The following is a 23,514-nucleotide window of genomic DNA, read 5'->3' as shown; positions in this document are numbered from 1 at the left end:
GGCTGCCGTGGAATTGCTGCTTCACGCCTCCCAGGCTCTACTTTTGCAGCCCAGGAGCAGAGAGAGGGGATGGTGTGGCGGGGGCAGAAGATGGGGGCCAGGGCAGGCCGAGGGGTGACCCTCCTTTCCTCTGCTGAGCCTTTGCTCAACCAGCCCCCACCCCCAGGGGTGTCAGGGATGCCTGCAGACCCCAAACCCGAGCTTCATCCTGGCAACATAGGATTTTGCCCCAGTGCCCATGGATGGAATTCAACGCAAAGCGGGATGGGTTCAGTGCCTGACGACAGACAGAATCCAGAGCTGAATTTCAAAACGGGCCTCTTCAAGGAGCAGGCAGCCCTTCCACCGCAGTGAAAACCCACAAATGTGTTCCCCTAGAATGCCTTCTGGGGACCCCACCCCCACGTCCTCTTTAACCCTCCCCCTCTAATACAGTCGCTGTGCTCTTCTCTTAAGTTTCTCAATTTTTCTAGTCTAATATATGTGGACAAAAAGCATTAATGATTTTCACTGTATTTGTCTCTAGATACAAAGAGAGAGGCCTCCTGGGCGGGAGGCGCAGAGGGAGCAGCACGAACAGCAGAGGGCGCGCTGAGCAGCTCTTGTGCTCGCTCGTCACCCGGCCGCCATGGCTGCCCCTGGCCCCCCAGGGTCTCAGAGCCTCAGCTACAAGATGGGTGAGGAGCACCTAGCACCTAACTCCCAGGGCTTTGGGGAAGCCAGTGAGTAAGGAGATGCCAGAGCGTTATGAAAAGGCGGGGCCACTGTCGCTGAAGTGAGTTATTATCTTCAAGGGCACTGCTGTCCCCAGGATACCCACCGCCAGGCAAGCCAATGTCTCCTTCTCATGCTCCCATCCTGGGCCCTGTCAGCCCCACCGCTTCCTCTAAATGGCCCCTGTGCCTTTCCAGCCCCTGGAATGTCTCTCCCAGAAGAGATGATGACTCGGATGAGACTGCCTGTGTCCGAAGCTAAAGAATAACCCCAAACCAAACTAAATCAAAACACTTCATTGGGCCTGGCAAAGGACATTGTATTTCCATCCTTTGGAGATTCTGTTACCACTCTTGGACTGAGGCTAGAAGCTTCCCCGAGAGGTCTCTAATGGAAAGCAAGGGCTCCACTTCTCTTAGGGCCTCTGAGTACTGTTGTGCAGTTTGTACACTGCACAAAAGCACCAGGCCAAAGGGCAAGTGAAATCCACTTTGCCTGCCCAGCAGAGCGCCCACACATCTATGTGCTCCTTGAGGAGACCACTTTTAAAATTAAGACAAAGGCCCCTATCTGCCCACAGAGCCCGTCCCCCTTTCTGAGTTATGATGGTTGCAGAGAATATTTTAGAGCTGATGGGGGCAGGAGATAACATCAAGATGCAGGTGAGTGAAAATGTGGTTCTGGGCCAGGTGGTAGGTGCCCAGCTGAGACTCAAAGGCTGCTTTTGTGCTGCAGAAAGTGTTTTAGGTGAAACTGCACAGGTCTAGTGCGCAGGAGGGGAGGGACGAGGGAGGGTCCAAGATAGCACTGACCTCAGAGTATTAGGCCCCGGAGGACTTCCGTGTCACCTACATAAGTCATTTTCAAAGGTGTTTGGTTTTGGTCTTGGTTCCTTCTCATTTCTCTATTTTATTTTTACTAGTAGAATTCTTTTTCCAAAGAAAATAAAACCAGAGGAAGGAAAGACTCTTTTTGAGTCTGGGGAGGGGAGACCCAGAGCTCTGCCCACTCTGCCCATGGCACCTCCCACAAGCCCTCGGGCCCCCAGGACAGTGTGGGAAACACTCACTTGGTCCAGATCCCTGTTTCAGTGGTGATGAGGGTGAGCCCAGGAATGCAGGAGGACTTGCCCAGCATCCACAATGCACGGAAGGCACAGTGAGCCTAGACTGCCGCCACGGCCCAGGCGCCGGGCCTCTTTCTTCCCACACCGAAGAGGCAGGCCCTCATGCTCCCTGGCAACTGAATCTTCAAGGCAGCGAGACCTGGGTCCCTCTTCACAGGTGAGGCCCCCTGCCAGCCACAGAAGTGTCTCATCTGGTTCTGCCCTCTCCATGACGGGAGTGGAGTCCAAAATCTTAGAGGTGGTAAGGCTGATGAAGTGGGGGGACTGGAAATTTACCATCCACACTGGGGAAGGGAGCTATGATGGGAAGCTGGGACCCAGTGTCCAAGGGCCAAGTGTCTTTCACCTGGGCTCAATGGGAAGGTCCAGAAGACCTAGACAGAGAGTGTCCCTCCCGGCCTTTTCCTCAGACCTGCCCTGTCTCTCAGCTCCATCTCCTGCTTTCTCCTCGTCCTCCCAGCAGCATGTACATCCCAGACTCCTGCTCCTGACCTTGGCTTCCCTCCAGGCTTCACATGGCCTCCCATTCTAGAGCACTCTTGGTTGGCTCATATCCCCCACCTCAGCTCCAGGACCCTCTCCCCACCCCCTGACAGTCTGCAGAGGAGGTGCCCTGGAGCCAGTCCTGACTTCCCAGATGCTTCTACCAAGGAGCTTATCTTCCCAGAGCAGGGAGCAACAAAAGTGTTGCTCCTTTGATTTTCTTTTTCCTTGACTTGTCCCCAGCCCTCCCACTCCAGAGCACCAGGAACGCAGCTGTCCCATTGCTTCACTCTCATGTGCATTTATTGAGCGCCCACAGATGGTGTGGTACTATGCTCAGGGTTCAGAGCCACGGTCTAGTCAAAAGGAGACCAGAGCTAGTACAGAGAACGTTTCATAGCTGGTAAGGGATGGGGAAGGGGAGAACTAATCACAAAACAAATTCCTATTCGAAAGCAACAGAATGTCCTCTGAGAGTAATATATATTCTACGCACACGTACGCGTGCACACACGCCCTGAATGAACACACGGGTGTACCCAGTGGTTGTATATGCATGCATATACAGTGTTGTGGGTAAATAAACGACTGTATATGCTGTACGTGCACACGCACGCACACATCACCGCACAGACAGATAATCTGGCTTAGGCTATCAAAGACACTAGTCTCCAGGTTCTAGTGAAGCGATCTGCCCTAGATGCCTGCAGCATGCAAAACTTGGAAGATCTGGAGATTCACAGTAAAGGAGGACAATGGGTATACATGGGTACTCTCTGTCCTCAGGCCCAGCTGCAGCACTCGCGGAGCTCGCTCTTGGTCAGCAAGAGCAAAGCCTTTGTGAAGGGCTCGCAGAGCAGAACTGAGGAGCTGGAGGACCTCTGTCCAGTGGCAGGGCCCTCGGGAGCCTTGGTGAGTCCCCCAATCTTCTTGGCAGAATTTAAAAACTCTGGTTTTTGAGCGTGTAGTCCTGCAAACAGTATTCCTTGTTACAGTGCTGCAGATCGAGGTGAGAGGTTTTTTTTCTCACTGCTCTCTGCAGCTTCCCACATGTGCTAACGCATTTTGTAGTCATTAGATACAGATGTTTCACACAGCTGTCCCTTAAAATCCAAGTCTACTGTGAAATCGAGGTCTCGCTGCAAAGAAGGAGGAAAGGGTCACAGCATTAGTGTGGTAGGAAGTCACGGCACCACTCCCCTCCCCGCAGGCAGAGGGTTGGGCATCTACTGTGTTCCTAAGGTTTGCTAGTTAAGGAGTTCCCACGAACAGCCCTCAGGAATCTATTCTGGTGCCTCATTATCCTCACAGGAAGTTCTTTGATTCCTAACCCAAATCCTTCCTGTTATAATATAAAAATGTTCCCTCTGCTTTCATCCTGGGAGAAAACAGAGTGGGGTGGTTGAGTCTTCTGTGGTATAACCCTCAAAGCGTTCTGCAGACTCTTAGTGCAGTTTTCCGCACCTGGGATAGCTCAAAAAGAATCACGGTCTCCAACCCACCAGGCCAGCTGAAGAAATAGAAACCAAACTTCCCCAGGTCACCAGAAACACTCTCTCTCTCTCTCTCTCTCTCTCTCTCTCTCTCTCTCTCTCTCTCTCTGAAATTTATTAGTGTTGCTCCAACACCTTCTATTCAAATGCAGTCAGATTCTCTCCCACGAGCATATGATTTCCACTAGGTCCAGGAGGAATTACGTCAATCCCTCCTTCTTGTGATGATGTAAGAGGATACAATGCCTACATGATGAGATGAAGTGAGGTGGACACACTGGACAAAAGGTTGATTCATATCCTGGGCAGGATGGAGGAAGACAGCTGGAGATTTCATCACGATGTAAGATGTGACAAAAGAAAGGCCATGTGGTCTCTGTTTCCATCATGGTGAGAATGGTGGGGGAACAGACTGGAGAGATGGGGCCTCATGACCCTGTGCCAGACGTGCTCAAAGTTGAATGCTAATCGGATTGTATTGCTCCTCTGCTTAAACCCTCAGAAACTCTTATTTCCTGGCTCAGCTCATCCGGAATGAAGTGAAACCCATGGTAATAGCCTCCAGTCTCAGAGCCCCTCCATAAAAAGCTAGAAGCTGTGCTCAAGGCTGAGAGTCCGGAGAGAGAACTAGAGAACATTTCTAATTCCTGAGCTTTAACGAGCCAAGGTTGGAGTCCTGCAGTTCTGGCAAGTCACATTCAAGCCCACCTTTTACTGTCTCCCCCAGTAACTTTCCTGATTGTACACAAGGCACTTAGGCACCTAGGCGAGTGGGTCCTGCGACCAGCTCTGCAGTCCCCTCTCTTCTCTGACCCCGGCCCACACAGAGGCTGTCTCAGCACTCACCACATTTTTGGCATTTGGCTTCATGGAGATGGTCCCGTAGAGTTCTTCCCCCCTCCGGACCGTGAGGTAATCTTCCAAGTAGAAGACGGTCTGTTTCCAGTGTGTGTAGGGGGCGTCAGGGGCTGAGGGGTGATGGACAGGGAGCAGGGGGACAGAAAAGTCAGAGGAGACGTCTCCAGAAGGGCTGAGGCTGGGACTCTGCCTACAAGTTGCTGGGTTTCCGCTGAAACTTTCTGACCCCCACACAACACTCCTGTTGGGTCACATGTCCAGCCCTTGCAGCCTGCCTCCAAGCCCCCACCAGAACTGCCCCCTCGGTCCTACTGACCCCTCCTTCCATCAGATTCCCACCTGTCAGGACTGTGAGTCTTAGCTGGAGATCAGAAGAGAACAAGCTGATGGTACAAATTCATACCAAGGAGTGAAGGATGAATAACCCCCTCAACCAGCTAAACTCTGTGACACAAATGGATCCCAGAATGTTACTGATTTTCATTAATTTGACAGAGTGAAGACTTTCAGACAGTGTAAGGGAGAGATTTATAGAGTAGGCCATCCTGTCTCCTCTTAAATGACATCATTTATGCAAACTCGACAGCTAACCCAGTTTCCCCAGTAACACTGACAGCCCAGTCCTACAAATAGCTTTCGCTGCCTGCTTCTCTGCCCTAGAACCAAAATTAGTACCCTTGGCCCAGACCTGCCGGAGGTAGGGGGTTCAGCTGTGCCTTCCTAACTGGATCAAATACAAGTGAGGGATGATTCTCATTCCCCAGCCCCAGTGCTGGGCCACAGCTCACACCGCCTGCATGATCGCACCTCCCCTGTATTTCCATTAAATCCCATCCATTCCCTCTCAGCACATTACAGATTCTACAGCTAAATGAGGGGTCTGCCTAATGGGCCATCTTCCTCAACTGTAGCCGTCTTCGGTACACTCTCCCCTCCCTACTCATCAGATTCTTTCTTCCTCATCCTTCATGGTCACTTCCTCTGGGAAGCTTTGCCTGACCACCCACCTGCGTTAAGGGCACCCTGGGCTTCCGTTACCATGGTGCCTATCATGCCGGAGCACAAATACCTTTTTTTCCTCACGTGTTTGTGTCCTTCACAAGACTGCAATCTCTATGAGGGCAGGCCTGTTCATTGTTATATCCTCAGTGCTTACCACCACACTTAGTAGATCTATAAGTACTGAATCAATGAACATTTGATTTGGTAACAACCCAAAGAGTAGACCTCTCATGATGCTTCAATGTACCCACAGGTGTTCAGTTACATTGGGGGCTTTAGAACCCAGGGGCTACAGAACTCATCATAAGTTCCTCTTGGCCCTTCAGGCGCTTACCTTCCTCCACCAGGATATAGGACTCATTCATATTGATTCCCTCTTTGCTTAGGACCAGAGCTAAAGATGAGAAGACTTGGGGAGAACATAATAAGTACCTTTCAAGCACTTCAAAAACGGTCACATGGAAAGACTTATATGTGGCTTTGGAGGCAGAACAAAGGCTAGTCGGTGGGAATTACTAGTAGGCAGATTTTTAATTCACCAGAAAGAACTAGAGCTGTCCCACAATCTTATGAGCTACTTGAGGTCCACAAACTGGGGATTTATCATACACTGAGTCAGATAGGTGACGTCTAAGATTGTTCAAGCCCCAAGATCTATTTTAATGGTGGTGAAGAGTCCATCTTTCCTTGCCTTTTGCAGTGGACTGGCTTGATCAAATGTTAGTTGTTTGGTACAGGCTCAAGTAGACTTCACTGTGTGCATGTGGGACATCAATGCAAAGTCAAGGTCATGGAGAGGAAGGGCAGCCTGAGCATTTGGAAGGGCTGGAAGGAGGATACTGAACATGCAATCTGTGCCTCTCAGATCCTGGATCTCCAAACACACCCGGCCTTCCTGGCCTCTAAGGCATACTGCTGTCTAAGGACAAAGTCCACCTGCTCCCAGAACCTTCTCTGCCAACTACACCTAAATAAGTGGACAAAAGACAGTCTCTAGTGTGTGTGCAGAATAGCAGTTTATGACTGACAGGCTCTCGCCCCCACTTCCACCTACACCAGCTCAAACAGGTGTTTCTCCTGTTCTTAAAGACCTTCGGGCAAAGGGATTCAAGCAGTTTCTTCCTGTCACCTACTCAGATGCCTTGTGAGACTTCCAGAGTCTTCACTAGCTCAGATCCACAAAGCCTAGGAGCCTGCCTCTGATGGTAGCCCCCCAAAAACATGCCAGCCTCAGGTTGGAGAAAAGTGATTTCTTCCCCTCTCTCCCAACATCAACATCAAAAAATTAAGAATTTCCTGCAAGCGTCTCATTTCTAGGATGGATCCATTAATCATGGACTAATTATCTAAATCAGTCTTCTCAATACTAATCCTCTAACAGAAGAAATTTATGAAAATTCACTGTACTAGAGGGCATGTTTGCCAAGACTTAGAAACCTACCCCCAGGTGATGTAGATATACAGCCATGGCTGAAATCACTGTACAAACCTAATCATTCACATCTAATAACAATAACATCTCTGGGGTGGGTATCCGTGGAAAGGATATTTAATTAGGTAACAACGGGCCCAGTTTTCAGCCTCCACTTTGCCACGTATTTACACTGTGACCCTGGGGCTCATTTCCTACATCTTCAGAACGCGGAGTATTATGAGGGTGAGACAGGATGAGAAGGGGCAAAGGTACTAAGTGTGACCAAACCTCTTGTGCCCAGGACAGTTCCAGTTGACTTCTGTGTTCCTGGCATAATTATTTATCACATTTTCTTTTCCTCTCAAAAGTGTCCTTAACTGAAAGATAAAATATATGGCCACCCTACCTCTAGCATATTAGGCCCATGTTAGAATGTTACTGAGCCATTGCATTAGGCGGTTATTTCATTATTATAGAAAGTCGTATATCACTTACTTATCCATAAACTACAACTCTGACCTACAAAGGGACGCTGCCTCATGCTACTGGTCTAGAATGTCCTGGGGAAGCATCCCGAAGTAAACACCCAATACCGGGCGGTGGATGACATCTAGAGTTCTCGTCAGTGAACAGGCCTTTGCCTCTCCTCCCCGCCCCAACTACAATCCTCAAGACAGTGTCACTGCATTCGCTTTCCCTGTTATGAAGGTACCTGCATCCGCTTTGTATCGTGATCCTTTTCCTCCCTCGCCTCACAGTCTCTCTGGGGTCTGGATTATGGACAGCTTGTGTTTTGTATTTTGAGGTGAGTGTGAACAATGCTGCCCGCAGCACTGGTGCATATGCATTCCAAGCGTATGTGCATCCATTCATGCAATAGATATGGCCCTAAATGTGGGGAAGAACAGCCAGTACAGCCTTGCCCCCCTCAGATCCTACCACCTAAGTGAGAAGACAGATGGTAATGTCTGGTGTGGCTGTGACCAAGGAGGGGGGTGCCGATCACAGAAGACTGTGGGAACAAACAGCAGAGGCCTCTCACAAGAAGAGTTTTCCTGGTGCTTTTGGAAAGGGAATGGAATCCTGTTTCCTGTTTCACTTCCCAATGGCTAAGTGAAATCTAATGCTTCTTCTAAAATCTAAAGCTGTAAATTTATAATTATATTACCTAGGGGATTCACAAGTTTTTTGGAGCATTTAAAACTATGCACCAAGAAGCTTCTGTGAACTGAGAAAATGACTCAGTGGCACAGGATGGCAGGGCTGGAAAGGGCTGCCAGGCAATCTAGGTCCAATGGTGTCGTTTCACATAGAACAAGCCCAAGGCCCAGAGAGTAACTCGCTCAGTTGTCTTCAGCGTCAATCACCTTACCTTGCTGATTCCTGGAAAAACCAGGACTCAAACCAGGCCTGGTTATACTCAGCCTACTGCCCTTCTGCCTACCACATAGCAGCCCTAGGGCCCCAGTTCCTGTTTCCTCCCCCACCCACCAGGATGTACCCAAGAGGCGGGGGCCGCTGGGCCCGCTGGCTGACGTGGACTGGAACCCTAGGCCCTGGTGCGCATTACAGCTTCTGCCTGGAGCTGCAGAGAGAAGATGCCAGATTGTTTTCAAGCTGCACAATAGTCAATGTACTTTGGAGTGGACCCCCCAGAGCCAGCTTCCGCTGGGCTGAAATGGAAACCGGTTGGGGGGTGGATGGGGAGGGGCCACATAAGCGGGCTACACTTTGCATGAAGTTCCAAACTAGCTGAGACCGAACAATACATTGGTTAGGTCCAAAACCAGCCGCGGGATAATGTATTAATATATTTCTGGTTAATATTTATATTTTAATAATTTATTCTTAACTACTGTATTTACATTCCAATAATAATAGTAATCTTATTATATTAATAAATAAGCAAAAAGTGAACCTCGAATAACCCAAATGATCGTATGTCATGAACCAACAACTAAGATTTCATCTAATTCTGTGTATCTGGGGTCCTTAAAAACAGAAGAGAAATTCTCTTTCCTTGGTGGTCAGAGTATAGAGGGTCTGCGTAAAGCCCACCACCAAACCCATACTAACTGGTAAGGACATCTGCTATGTGCTGGAAGCAAGAGCCCACGCTGACATATCAGGGCGGCTGAGAAAGCAACTAAACAATTTCCTTTCTCCTGGTTGCCACGTCTATGGAAATACTGCAGCAAGAGGGATCTCTGTCGGCCACAAGGCATACCGTAGAGAAGACATGGGCTTGTCTTCCCAGAGGATGCCGCCCTTGGTCACATTCTCAGCCATCTTGTCCCTGTGCCCAAGGGCAGTGGTTCTCAACCTAGTCCTTGCATCACGGTCACCTGGAGGACTTACGGTCACCTGGAGGACTTACTAAGACACAGACGTCTGGGCCCCGCCTCAGAATTTCTGACTCAGCAGGTCTGTGGTGGGGCCAAGAGTTTGCATTTCTAACAAGTTTGGGGGGGGGAAGGGGGGAGCAGTGTTGATGCTGCTGGTCCGTGGACCACACTTTGAGAACTTCTGCACCAAGGCCCAGGGAAAAGAGGGCTATAGGAACCCCAAATGTCCTTTCAGAACCTAAGTTTCTGGGATTCTGTGCAAAGGGGAGGGGACATGATGCCACAACTGCAAAAAGGCAGAGAAGCCGGCTCAGACCTTGATCCAAAACGATCATCATTCCTCCCACAGGCTTGTGTGGGACAATCGTGGGGTGTGACCCGAGAATGGGAAGGAAAGGGGCCAGTGGTTGGAGACTTAATCCTTCAAATCCTCACCATCGCCCAGGCAGCCGAGGGCTGACTTCTTTGATTCTGAACTGAATTAAACAAGCCTCCTCCACGTGGGGGCATCAGGAATGTCACAGCCACCACTGAGCCAGACAGCCATCTCTGGACAGGGTCCACCAGGCTGTTTGCTTCACCTCAAGGACCGGAAATAGATCATCTCAGGGGAAAGGAAAGCCCAGCTGAGAGCGAAGGGGCTGGAGCACAGGCTTCTGAAAGCCAGAACTTTTTCCAGAGCACCTGTGCCCACTAACTGCCTCATCACCGGAGCCTGGCAGGCCCTGTGGAGGCATCACCCTGGAGGTGGCAGGGACAGAGCCAGCCACTGTGGCTCCACCCCCGGCCTGCGGTCAGAGCCCTGATCCTCAAGCCGACCCCCCACTTCTCATCATCACAAGGCCAAGTTTTCCCCATCCTTCAGGGCCCAGGTAAAATCTCCCTGCCCTCTCCTGGATGTTCCTGCCCACCCAGATGAGCTCACAGGCTGCCCCTCTGAGGAGGGTGGCAGCTATAATGACCCAGATTAGGCTCCCTGGCTTTCCCCAGGGCACGGAGGTACCAGCAGAGGCCTGGCTGGTACAGACCAGAAAACCCTGGTATTTGTGGTCAGGAGACATTGGTTCCAGAAAAATACCTTCTGTGAGGGATTAGGTAAGTCTCTTGCCTCCTCTGTCAATAGGTAAGAGAGAATCATTGTCACTATGGCTTCAGGAAGTGAATAATCACATCCTTGAATTTTGGTGGAACCCATCTATTCCTGCCACAGGCACACTCGCTTTCAAGGACATGCTTCCTGTTCCCAGGGAGGCGCCACATGAATGGTCCATCTGAATACATTCCCAAGGGCAGAAGTTGTATCTTCACACACTTACATAACCGAGATTTGTTTAGGACCTGCTGTGAGCCAAGCACGGCCATAGAAGCCAAGAGTGCAGAGATTAATGAGATGTGGTCCCGCCTTACAGGGAGACCAAGGGCTGCAAAAATGGGGGAAATGTTGAATAAATGATGGCACATTTTATATTGAAATCTTGTGTAATTGTTTAAAACCAGAAAGTAGCTATCACTGTGAGGCTATGGAAGTACGTCCTAGGCATCTTGTCAAATAAAAAAAGGGTAGCAGAGGGCAGTGTTTAGAGTATGAACCAACCTGTTGACAGTTTTGATGTTGTACTCCGGTTATATAAGATGCCACCAATGGGGGGAGCTGGGCATAGGGGTCACAGAACTTCATGTAATATTTTTGCAACTTCCTGTGAGTCTAAAATTATTTCAAATAAAAAGAAAAAAAAGGCATATATAGATATGTATGTGCTTGTGCACCATTAAAAATTTTGGAAAGATAAAGAAATTGTTAACAACATATGCCTCTGAGGCCTGACAGTGGGATGGATGGGGAGAGGACTTTTTCCTTGACTTTTCATACCCTTTGTTTTACATTTGCCACTGTGCACACACATCGCTTTAAACATCGCCATGACAGACGTAAGCACAGGATGTCAGGGAGCCCGGGAAGGGTACCTAAGTTTGACCCAAGATTGAAGGAGGGGAATCAAGTAATACTTGAGCTGAGAGATGAAGCCTCTGCTGGAGTTGGCCCAGTGAGGAGGTGGGGAAAAGGGAGGTCTTATGGGTTACATTGTGTCTCCCCAAAATTCGTGTGCCGAAGCCCTAACATCCAGCATCTCAGAACATGACTGTATTTGGAGCTGGGCCTTTAAAGAGGTGCTTAAGTTAAAACGAGGCCCTTAGAGTAAACCCCAATCCAATGTGGCCGGTGTCCTTCACAAAGAGAATAGGACACACACAGAGATACCAAGGATACGCACACAAAGAGAAAAGCCCACGTGAGGACACAGGAGAAGGCGGCCATTGGCAAGCCACGTAGACAGGCCTCAGGAGAAACCAACCCTGCTGACATCTTGAACTTGGACTTCTAACCTTCAGAGCTGTGAGAAATAAATGTCTGCTGTTTAAGCTCCCCAGCCTGTGGTGCTTTGTTGTGGCCACCCTAGCAAACTAATACAGGAGGAAGGGAGATGACGGGAGTTTCTGATAAGAGACCCTCTTGCCGCATGGCACATCGGGATGGGTAACGGGTGATGCCCAGAGACTTAAGAAGCCTCACTGATTTCAGGGAATTGCAAGACATTCGGAGTGAATGCGCTGTGTGTGCAGTGGCAGCAATGGGACAGGGATGGAAGGCAAAGCACAGGACGGGGCATGGGTGATGAGAAATGAGGTTGGGGAAGAGGGCTAGGGCCAGGTCACAGAACCCCCCACTTACCAGGCTAAGACATTTGGGCTTATCTGCTACAGGCAATGAGGCACCTCTGAAGGAGGGCTAGGGGGCGAGCATGGGTGGTCTTTGGGGAAGACTGTCAGTGACTTAATGAGGGTGGATTGGGGTGGAAGTAGCCAAGAAAGGCGGAGACAGGGAAGCTACTGAGCGGTACACTGAGTCCTGTAGTAAGGCATGACAGTGGAGACGGAGAAATCTAATTCCACCGTCCCTTTACCCCTAACGCAAAATATGCTCAGGAAATGCTAAATGAGCAAATGGACACTTGAAAAGGGGCCTGAACACCCTGCATCTGCCCATGGAATATACTCTCTCAGCTCTGGTCACGCCACAGTTTTATTTACCTTGTCCTTGGGCAGCCGAAAATGTGGAGACATGCAATTACCCTGCAGTGGAGAAGGCTTAAGAGATGCCAAGGAAGGGCCCCTGGCTACTGCCCAGTCCGTCCCCACATCCAGGCCAGCCCTGTGCCACTTCCCACAAAGCCTCAGCATCGGGGGAGAGGAGGGTCTGGCATGCCAACCAAAGGCTCACCTGTGGAAAACCCCATTTTCTTGTGGCACTTGGTAAATTCAATATTAAAATAGGTGACAAGGGCATGGATGTAGTCATTGCGCTGTATCTGCAGGCAGAAGGCAGACGTGAAGGACAACTCTTCTGTTTTCACCGTGTAAATGTCCACCTCCTGCAGCCCAGAGGAGAGAGAATGTGAGACGCTCAGTGCCCCCACCAGGTCAGGGTGCTGGTGAGGGGCTTCGTGCCCGTCCATGGGGACTCAGTACCCATGCGAGACCCTCCCCTTCCCAGCCCACCCACCGCCCTCCCAGTGACCTCCTCCGTCCTGTCTAGGGAAGAGCATGCTCAGGCAATATCAGAGCCGAGGGCAACAAACAGCATTTAAAAGGGAAGTCTGCTGGGGGTGGGGCAGATGGGGAGGTGAGGCCACAGAAGAGAAGATTTAATTAGACAGAGCATCCCTACACCCAGCCCGTGTGTCCTCAGAGCAGACCCTCAGCATCGCTGTGTCCATCGGGCTCTTCTCACAGTGTGGTCCCCGGTGGTGAGTATCAGCCTCACAGGAGAGCAAATTTGGAGCAGGTAGGGAGGGGAGGGCACAGCAGCCCTCCTGAATCAAAGCAGCAATGTGCTTTATCAAGTCCTCCCAGTGATTCCAGTGAACCAGACCACTCATTTCCCAGTGTTTTGATGTTTAAGTGCCTGGCGATAGCTAGCATCAAGTATCTCTGGAGTGAGGGCAGACTAAGCTGAGGGAACTTCTGCTGGCCATTTATAACAAGCCTGGACGAGAGAGAGAGAGAGAGAGAGAGAGAGAGAGAGGGAGGGAGGGAGGGAGGGAGGGAGGGAGGGAGGGAGGGAGGGAGGGAAGGAAGGAAGGAAGGAAGGAAGGAAGGAAGGAAGGAAGGAAGGGAAATAAGAGGTGAGAGTTTCCCAATTCTGGCTGGAGAATGGAGAACATAAAGAACTAATAATTCTCACAATTTCAGTCAGGAAGTGAGTGGCTGTAAATCCATCTTGCATGGGGAGCCAGTATAATGAAAGGTAGTTTGCAATGTGCTTTTCTTTTCTATGTAAAGGATGCTGACCTGCTGTTTGCTGGCTCCAGTGAGAGAGGGCAGAATGCCCAAGAGCCCACAGGCATCCAGGCAGCGTTCAGTGAGGGCTAAGGAAAGACTTCCCATTGCCAAGGGTGTGTAGCAAGGACCCTGGCCTGAAGACGATGTAAGAGTCAGACACCTGTGTGCCTGGAGTGGTTCCCAGGGGCCCTCCTGAGACCTGGATGACGGAACATGTTGGGAATAATGAGGAAAAGGGTCTGAGGGTGGGGGGGGGGAAGCAGGGAAGAGACAAAGTGGCATAGCAGAAATGCGCTTATCACTACATATTTCTAGGACAAATAAGGGAAAAGCAGAGGCAAAGCAGCCCAGTGCCTGAGAGAAGTCCATGTCCACAGGAAGAGGAGGAGGTGTGGTCAAGGGAGCCAGCAGGTCAGAGCCCTGTGGTGGCCTGGGGTGAGGAGCCTTGACATCCTGGGGGAGAGCTGAAGTTCTGACCTGTTAGCTGGGAAGAGGTGGGGTTGCAGGTTGAGGGGAATGTGGGAGCCCCTGGGTAAGGTCACTTTAAATGCAAGTTAGGCTGTGCTTTTAGAGTCCAAGGGTGAGGCCCAGGAACTAATGGAATGGTGAGCCCTGGGTCAGGTGTGCAGAATTTGATGGGGTTAGAAAGCCAGTGCCCCTTTATAAGAGCCCCCTGGGTAGCATTCCCCGAAAGTGGCCATCAGGTGCTTGCTTGACTCCCTTAGGGATGACGCATTCACTACCCACCGGGAAGCGGGTTCCATTTCACGACCCTTCCCATTGGTAGATCCCTCTACATAACGAATGAGAGCCCACACAGTCTCTGTAGCTTCCACCCACAGAACAAGCCAAATGCCAGTTCCAGCTCACATGTGTCCCCTAAACCTTTTCTTCTCCAACAAAAACTGCCTCTGGCTTTTCATTTGTTTCTCATTAAGTCATGATTTCTGACTCCTTCACCCTGTCTGCTTGAGACACACTTCTTATAACCTCTGACCTCAAAGAGCACACTGCTGGCTCCTGCCTTTGGCCCGCCAGCCTCCTACTCCACTGCATCTCTCTCATAATCCTGTTTGCTTTCTTCCCAGGACCCAAGTTTAGGGCTCCTCCATTACATGTCACCCGCTTAATTTCGGCCATTACCCCAGCTCGGGAAATCTTTTTGGACCAGGACCTGTCTGCCTTCATGCTGTTCATTATCTCTCCTGGCCACTTGTTGCCCACACGTTCCCTCTAGCTCAACAACTCTTAGAACAAGCTGTGGTTGACTGTAATTTTATGAATGGCATCAGCACAGTCCACCAGGCTCACAGGGTCTATAATCGCTGGCTCTTCCACCTCCTTCCTAGTCCAGGCGAGCTAGCCAAGCTCCAAGCTCTTTCCAAGGTCTGGGGTATCTTTGTCTCTTGGTCCCCTCTGCCACCAGCCTAGCCTGTTCTTTCCACCCGACCTCGGGCTTATCTCAGCAGGTCCCCAACCCTGCCCTTGCTCCCGCCATTAGACTGGTGCCCTGGCAGGGGAGGGGGGGACGGGGGAGGGGAGGCCACACCGTATTGGTCTGTGTACCCTCTCTGTGTGACATGGCACCTGACACTCAGCAGGTCTCCTGCTGGACAACTTTCCTCCTTCCTTCATACCAACTGATCTCTTAGATCCATTTAGACTCTGCTGTTCTCTGGATCCCAAACCTCCCATGATTCCGTATGGCTCACCTAAAAATATTCAAACCTTGGCCTGAACACAGACAGGAAGAACTGGAAAGTAGGCTCTGTAACACATCTCGACCTGGCTCCTTTCTCCTTCTATGACTGCCCTCTCTTCACCTTTCAGAGTATACACACACACACACACACTCACACACACTGCCTACCCTTCTATCAGGATTTCTATTTCTATAGGGTCTTGCTCTCAGATGTCCATCAACCAAATGTCAGCTATTAACTGTGTTTGCTGACAGTGTTTACTAGGTCCTACAGACATTTGTATTTTAACAGGGCCGCCGAAGGAACAAAAGCCTTCAAGACAGAAGTAATGACGCTGTACATTAAAATGGTGACAATGAAGGCTGTTGGTGTTTGGAGTGGGGACCAGGCCATCTGTGAGGGTGGGGTCAGCTGCGATACAGGCGCAATACAGGCTCTCTACGCACAGTTCCACCCTCTTCGCAACCCGAAGTTACAGAGTCAAACTCAGTTATCCTGACCCCCCCCAGAGCCCAGGCCCCTTTGTTGGAAGCTTTCTTACTTTTGGCAGCAGCAACAGCATCTCTGAGATCCCTGGAAGACCCCCTGACTCTGCCTCGGGCGACCCCCATGAAGTGGAGGGCTCCGCAGGCATTAATTACTCAGAAAAGCCCTGGGCTGCTGCTATCCCCGCCACTAAATAATGCTACAAATGCATGTCTCAGAGCAGAAGTCTGGTCAAAACGGAGTCTTAATTATAATAAAGTGTCACACTATACAACGTTAATAGCATGAAAACAGCAATTAAGTGTGTGAAGAAGGGCAAGTGTTTTCCCAACAGGCTCGGCAAGAGTTGTTTAGTGCATTAGTGAGAGAGGTGATGGAGGGCCTCCTGGTTGCAGAAGCAAACAGGCCGTCCTCAGCCTTCTCAGGGGGTCCAGGGAGGGACAGGGGGAGGGGCAGAACTGCAGCACAGAGCTGCTGCCCTCCACCCCAACCCTTCCAGGAAAGAAGTGGTATGTGTAGGACCCGAACAGGCACGTATGTGTAAGCAACATGAGGGCTGGGTGGGCTGCCGACTTACCTCACAAACACAGATTTTTTAATTAAAAAAATCAGCTTGAACCATATGATACTGATAATCTTTCTATATTTTTAAAAACTATCTCAGATCAGTAGTTTATATGGTTTGACATAATGTATTAACATATAAATGCAAAGACTTAGAAAAAGGACTGCAAAGATCGATCCAGTATGTGAACAGTGGTTCCCCTGGGAGGAGTGTGCAGCTGAAAGGGAAGGAAGGTCAAGGGGAGCTTTGAGTTTTACTCTATCACATTTGGCTTGTTTGACTATTTCAGAACGAGAATGCACTAAGGATTGGTGGGCAGAGGATGCTGACAGGTGTTCTGCATCTGCACTGGAGAAAGCCTTGGAAGAAAAGGCGTTAGAGCCTATACAAGCAAGAATACTCGGGAAGGGGGTGTATCTCTGTCTGACCGGTCCCTGTGGCTAGGACTGGGGCGGGGAGGGGGGGCGTACAATGAGGATTACGCAGCATATTGAGGTATCGGATTTCTTTCATAAGAGAGTCATTCACCTCGGAATGGAGTAGCTTCTCCAAATATTAACAGACCTTCCTGCTTCCAGGGTGTTCTCTCCTCTGATACCCCACTCCCCCACACTGCCCCAGCACCACTAAGGGACGTGCACTGACTCCCTCCCCTCAGCTGTGCCACCGTGGAGTCCAGTAGTTGTCTCCATGGCTCTGCTCAGTGACAGCGCCTGCTTCTGACTGGTCACCTTGGGACGCCAGAGGCTCTGGGCAAGGTGGCTTTGCCTCACTAGGCTGAGGCTGTGCAGGAGCTGGCGATGCATTACTCCAAGCCCATAACTTCCCAGGGTGGCACAGCTGGGTTCCCAGCATGCCCAGGCCCAAGCAGGATGAGTCTGCAGACCTTTATTAAACAGGCATTGGTCACCACTTGCTTTGGGTCCACGATGTCCACCAGGGGCTCCTTCATGGCAACGTCCCGGATGCAGCTCATGTCAAAGCCGTAGACATTCTCCCACCCTGAGGGAAGAGAGTGAGACATGAGGGCCAGAAGCAGGACCGGCAGAAATCTCCGACCCTCTTTAGTATTAGAACACAGCATCCCCAAAAGGGTGAGGGGCAGCCCGTGTTCCTCAGAATAGGAGAAGAATTGCTCATCTGGGTACAGAGCTTTGCAATGTGCCAAATGCTCATTCACTCTATCTCATTTGTATAGGTCCCTCTTTCTGGTTAGGAAAACGAAAGATCAGAGAGGCTGAGAAAGTTCTCTAAGGTCACACAGCTAGAATGCGACAGGGCCAAGACTAGAACCCAAGTTACCTGCTTTTCTGTCTCTCTCTCTCTGAGCTAGCAGGGTCTCCTATGAACTTTCATCTGCCATCCACCTTTCTATGTCAATGTCTTTCCTCAAGCCATTCTGCACACACAGAAGGCCCATCTCTCTCCCTTCTCCCAGACCCATCCACCGAACCTTTAATGCAGCAGAGAAACATGGGCTTTTAAAACGTAATAGGTTACAGTCTGAATTCCAGCACCACCTCTTATGGGCCAGGCTCTTGTGCAAATTCCCTAATCTCTGTGGACCTCAATTTTCTCAACTGCAAAATGAGGGGGGTGTCCATGAGAATCCTTACCTTTCACACATGCCATGATGCACTCACTAAGGAGCCATCCCATAAGAAATATCACCCAGGTGGGGCACAAACCATCCCGGCGGTGCTCATTGGCCCCTTGGGGCTGCTCATGAGATGCTCTGAGTGGGAGAAAGATTTAGGGTGCAGGACTGGTAAGTAAATGAATGCAAGTCTGATGGCCCAAGACTACCCTTAAATGACGCTAATCATTGACATAACTGAGCACCTAGCCCAGGCCAGACTCTTTGTTTCAGCTACCCAGTAACCCCATGAGGAGATTTCTATACGACAAATGAGAAAACTGGGGCTGGGAGGAGCTCACATGCCATGTCTGGCCCAGTGTCACACGTCAGAGAAATAGTGGAGCTAGTGCTCAAACCCAGTTTGTCCCCTAACCCTTCAGCTGCACTGGCTCAGTGTGGCAGCACGAACACAATTTCCTCTCTGCACAGTGCAGGGGGTGGTCTAAGCAGAGGCTTTAGTTACTAGGCAGCTGAATCTAATTTGTCTGTTTGCTCAGACAGGCTGAGAAATGCATTGAAGTAGAGATGCTTTTCTCTGAAACCTTACAGGATTAAATTTCTTTTAAAATGTTCATCAAACAAATGGTACCTTAGGGAACCATGTCCCCGTATGTTTGGGTGAGGGGGATTGTGAGGAGGCAAGAAAGCTATGTTCCCTTGACTCACACTCTTTTCTAAGGCACACAAAGACCTTCCTCAGGTTGAAGAGCCAAAGAAAATAATCATCTCCCAGAGGGTGAGCACTTGTAAAATTCTGGCTTGAGGATAAGATGCCAGTCATATCCCATTAAATCACCCAAGGCTGGTGCCAAATTCCCAGTTCAAACTTCCATTTGGAGAAAGAAGCTGCTCGGTTGGCAACAGAATATGCTTCAGAGAAGACCCCCTTCTAGAGTCTGGAAATAGTGACCCATCTTTTCCCCAGATAAAACACACACACACTAAGGCACACAGGCTTTCCTTTAAATCCTTCCTCACGAGACCTGCAGCCATTCTCTCTCTCTCTCTCTCTCTCTCTCTCTCTCTCTCTCTCTCTCTCTCTCTGCCATGCCATAAGTTAAGGTTCAGTGCAAGTGTTGGGCAAATGCCTTAGAGAGCCTGTGTGTGTAAAAGTTAAAGGCCTGGACTTCGGAGTTCAAACCTGGGCTCTGCCATTTGTTTGTTGTGTAACCTTTGCAAGAACTTAACCTCTCAAAAAGTTGCTTTCTTCTTCTTTAAAATAGAGATGATGATAATTACAGATATTGTATATGGTTGTTATGAGGATTAAATGTGATAATATCTGTAAAGTGCATAAGACAGTGCCTGGCACATACTCATAGAAAGCATTGATACATAATGCTTGTTACCGTGTGGTGTAAGGTTTGGCTTTAGCACCATTTGAGCTGTGCGACCATGGGCAGGCAGATCAGTCCCCTTCTTTGGGCTTGTTTGTAAAGTGAGAAGTTTGGTTTAGTAGTTCTGTGTTCCAGAATCATCTGGGACACTTTTTAAAGTACATATGGCTGGGCCCAAACCAGATCTACCAAATCAGAATCTCCAGACTTGGGACCCAAGAAGCTGGAATTTTACAAATCCCTATAGGCAATTCCAACCAGAGTGTGGAAACGTTTGTGTTAGATTACCTTTAAAGTTCCTTTCAGTTCTTAGATGGGGAGCTTAAAATCTCACGGCCTTTGTGAAACCCTTTCCAACTACTCCCACCCATGGGACCGCTCCTGTATCCTCAGCACCCGTACGTAGCACAGCATCTGGCACTATACAGGCCCACAAATAATGCTTTTTTCATTCCCAAATATTTAATATCTGTACTGCTTCACAGTGCCGGATATTTTAGTTACCCTTCCAGGGGTTAGTTCATGTTCTGTCTCTCCAGCTAGACTACCCTACCTTCAGTTATTCAGGAGACAGCTCATCCAGGACATTAGATTTTTTCCTCTCCTTTCTGCTGACTGTTCATTTCCCATTAGCTCCGTTAACATAAGTGGAGCAGGGATGGGAGACAACACAAATCAAGCAGATTAATTTTTTGTCGCAATTCTGTCTTATCTATTGAATGAGGGAGTGTGGAGTCAGGGCCACTGGCTTCCAGGAAACATTGTTATTAATTTTCCGGTAATTAAAAAAAATAACATCAGAAAGATCCGTGAGGATTGGTTTATGGATTAAAACAAACTCTTTAAAAGAACTGCACTATGGTACAATGAATGTAACTAAAGCAAAAACCCAAGCCCAGACTAGATTGACTCAAATCCCAAATTTAACAGTCTGGCAGAGGAAAAGACATGTTCTTTTCCGGACACAAATATTGTTCATCTATCTCTACTATTCTTTTACTAACAATTTTCAGTATTAAGAAAAAATTACAAGACACATAAAAAGAAAAATTATGACCCATCACCAAAAGAAAAAATAGTCAATAGAATCAGACTCAGAGATAGCTCAGATGTTGGAATTATCCAACAGAGACTTTAAAGTACTTATATTAAATATGTTAAAGTGTCTAATGAAAAAAAATCATGAAAGACACAAATTTTCATTGGTGAGATGAAAACTACCAAAGAGAGCCAATGGAATGCTAGAAATGAAAATCACAACATCAGAGACAAAGAATTTTTTCAGTGAGCGTATTAGCAGAATGGATACACCCATCAGAGAAAATAATGAAACTTGAAAATGGGTCAATAAAAATTATCCAAACTTAAATATAAAGAGAAAAATGGGTAAAACCATACAGCACCCAAGAACAATAAGACAAAATCAAACGACAACTGACATATGTATAATTGGAGCCCCTGGAGAAGAGAAAGAGAATCAGGCAGAAAAAATACATATTTCTAGAAATAATGGCTGAAAAATTTCCTACACCAATGAAATCATCAGCCCATAAATCCAAGAATCCCATAGATCCTCGAGTAGAATAGAAACAAAGAAAAATACACACAGACACACTAGAGTCAAACTAATAAATATCAAAATAAAGAAAAAAATCTCAAAGCAGCTGGAGAAAAAGAAATATGAAGTAATGGAAGACAAATTTTACATTTCAGTGGCAAGAGCTGTAGCTACATCCTCCCTTCCCACCCTGGTTGTAGCAATTGCTAGAGCCAATAGGACTGCCTCAGAGAAGAACAGAGCAGGTGCCACCAGGTGCCACTTATAGATTCTCCTCTAGAGAAAAGGAAAGGTGTTTACAATAGAGTTATATAGTACAGGCTCTGAGGAACAAAGTCAAGTCCTTGTGTAAAATAGGTCAGAGCCAGAGACTAGAACTCTGGATGTTGGGGGTGGAGGTGGAGGAGAAACCTATGGACAGCAAATGAGCCCTCCAGGAAGTCCTGTCTTTCAACCCTCCAGCGACCGGCACCACTGGCCTGACAGAAACCTGCCTTTTCATCTTCCCACAAGCCAGGAAGCTGATGTCCATCCCTCGGACTCAGCAGTTTGTGGATTCATGCATTGGGTAAGAAATCAAACAGCATACTCACGAAGTTCCCTTCCAATTTTGAGATAAATCTCTTCCATAGTAGAAATTTTAAAAACTGACCTCTTTTCTCTCGGTGTTAAACATTACACCTTGCACATTTTTCTGCTGGTTTACTTTTATTCATTCATTTGTTTACTCATTCATTCACTCAACAAAATATGTATTGTGAGCTTAGTACATGCCTGTCATTTATCTCGCTTTCTATGTTCTCTAGTAGTTGGGGAGCAAATGGAGGGCAGGGTCTGTATTTCACTTATTCTTGTGTTCCCATGTTGTATGTGGTTGAGAAAGGAGAGGAGAGGAGGGGAGGGGAGAGGAGAGAAGGAGAAGGATGGGGAAGGGAGGAGAGGAAAGGAGAAGAGAGGAAAGATGGGGAGAGGAGAAGAGAGGATAGAAAGCTGCTTCCCGGATCATTTATTTTCCGAAAGGGACTGGGCATGTCTCACTCTCCTGCCCCACTTCAAGATTATTCTCTTTTAGCTGGTTCTTGAGCCAACTGAAATTTGCTTACAATTGTTCCCTTAGCAACCAGCAACCTTTATGCTTCACTTTGATTTAAAACTCAGAGTAACCAAAATCTTCATTTATTTGAAACATATTGTAAATGGGCTTGCATCCTTTACTAAAACCAAAACCAGATCATTTAAAAAACATTTGAATAGAAAATTTAACAGCATTTGAAATACATTTTAAATGTGCACTTAATTTTTGTTCAAGAGGCAGGACCTCTTGGAGGGCTCAGTTTTTTTGTGTGTTTGTTTGGTGGTTTGTTTGTTTGTTTTTGTTGTTCTTGTTTTTAACAGATACCCCAGAGCAAACATTCCACAAGAAAAATGGAGCTGACTTTCAGTTTTTATTTTCTTTCCCAGAAGCTATGAAAATTGCAGTGAACAGTGCAGGACTAAATCACATGATCTCCAGTCCTGGGCTAGCACCTGAGCAGCAGGGCCCCCGCAGTCCCCTTCTGGCCCCAGCTGGCTCATTACAAGGTGCCCATGCCAGAGGTTCTTGAATGTAACCCAGGTAAGGGAGGAAGGTAAGGTGTGTTTCCTTTTAAACCATGAGGAAGTTCCTTAACGAGCTGTGCCCAGGGTGGGAGCTCAATCAATAATTAAGTGCCCATAAGAATGAAGAATGAGCCTGAAAATTCTCCTCAAAACACTATTTGATTAAAAAAAGTCAAACAAAACAAAACACTATTCAGTACAGTTGCACGCCAAAAACTTCAAAAGCAGCGTTACAATGCAGTTTTAGGGCAAAATGTATTCTATTTGTGCATACATTTGATCACTGTTCACTGTTGAGTTGTTTCTGCAATCGACCTTGGGAGCACATCTGTCCTAGATTCAGATCCACTGGACTTGCCAGAGCCATGAACAGAAAGGGGTTTAGTGACACGTTCTGAGACGAGACCATGCTGGTACGATGTAGCACCAGGAATTGTTGCAGCCCTCGATATAGGCAATCTCACTTAATCCTCACAACAGGTCTATGGGGTGGGGTTGGCGACATTCCCTCTACCTGAGTCTCAAAGATGTTAGGTAATTTGCTTATAGTGACCCAGGTAGGATTTGAACCCCGGGCTGGCAGACTTCAACATGTGATCATCTAACCTAGGCCCCCCTCCACCTCAACCCTCATCAAATGTTAGAAATGACGCCAGATTGGCCCGAGGAAGAGGGCACAGAGCCTCAAATAACTATCCCATTTCTGTCTTCTCTGAACCTGGCTCTGACCTTTATCCTTTGATGTTATATTTCCGGAAGGGTGTGAACACACACAAACACACACATTCCGTAGCACAGTCTAGCTGAGATCTCATCAGTGGCATGAACAACTATTAGACAGCAATTGTGTG

The 23,514-nt window shown here is 48.4% G+C and overlaps 1 protein-coding gene across 9 annotated transcripts in view; it reads right to left on the bottom strand.

Annotated features, from left to right (window-relative positions):
• Positions 1-2,608: 2,608 nt before the first annotated feature.
• Positions 2,609-23,514, bottom strand: part of PRMT8 (protein arginine methyltransferase 8) — an 89,975-nt gene continuing 69,069 nt past the window's right edge. For 4 of the 9 annotated variants that reach the window (XM_074325243.1, XM_074325247.1, XM_074325246.1 and 1 more), the window contains 5 exons: positions 17,417-17,532; positions 12,716-12,866; positions 8,592-8,675; positions 4,663-4,784; positions 2,609-3,462 (listed from right to left, as the gene is read on the bottom strand). In XM_074325243.1, the coding sequence (XP_074181344.1) occupies positions 3,379-3,462; positions 4,663-4,784; positions 8,592-8,675; positions 12,716-12,866; positions 17,417-17,532 (557 nt within the window). In that variant the 3' untranslated portion in view covers positions 2,609-3,378. The other 5 variants (XM_019756931.2, XM_074325248.1, XR_012493819.1 and 2 more) reach the window with 4 other exon arrangements.

This window comes from Rhinolophus sinicus, linkage group LG02 (genome assembly GCF_036562045.2).
Source record: "Rhinolophus sinicus isolate RSC01 linkage group LG02, ASM3656204v1, whole genome shotgun sequence".
Taxonomy (NCBI): domain Eukaryota; kingdom Metazoa; phylum Chordata; class Mammalia; order Chiroptera; family Rhinolophidae; genus Rhinolophus; species Rhinolophus sinicus.
The sequence above is the reverse complement of the archived record's forward strand: the minus strand, read 5'-3'. Positions and strand labels throughout refer to the sequence as shown.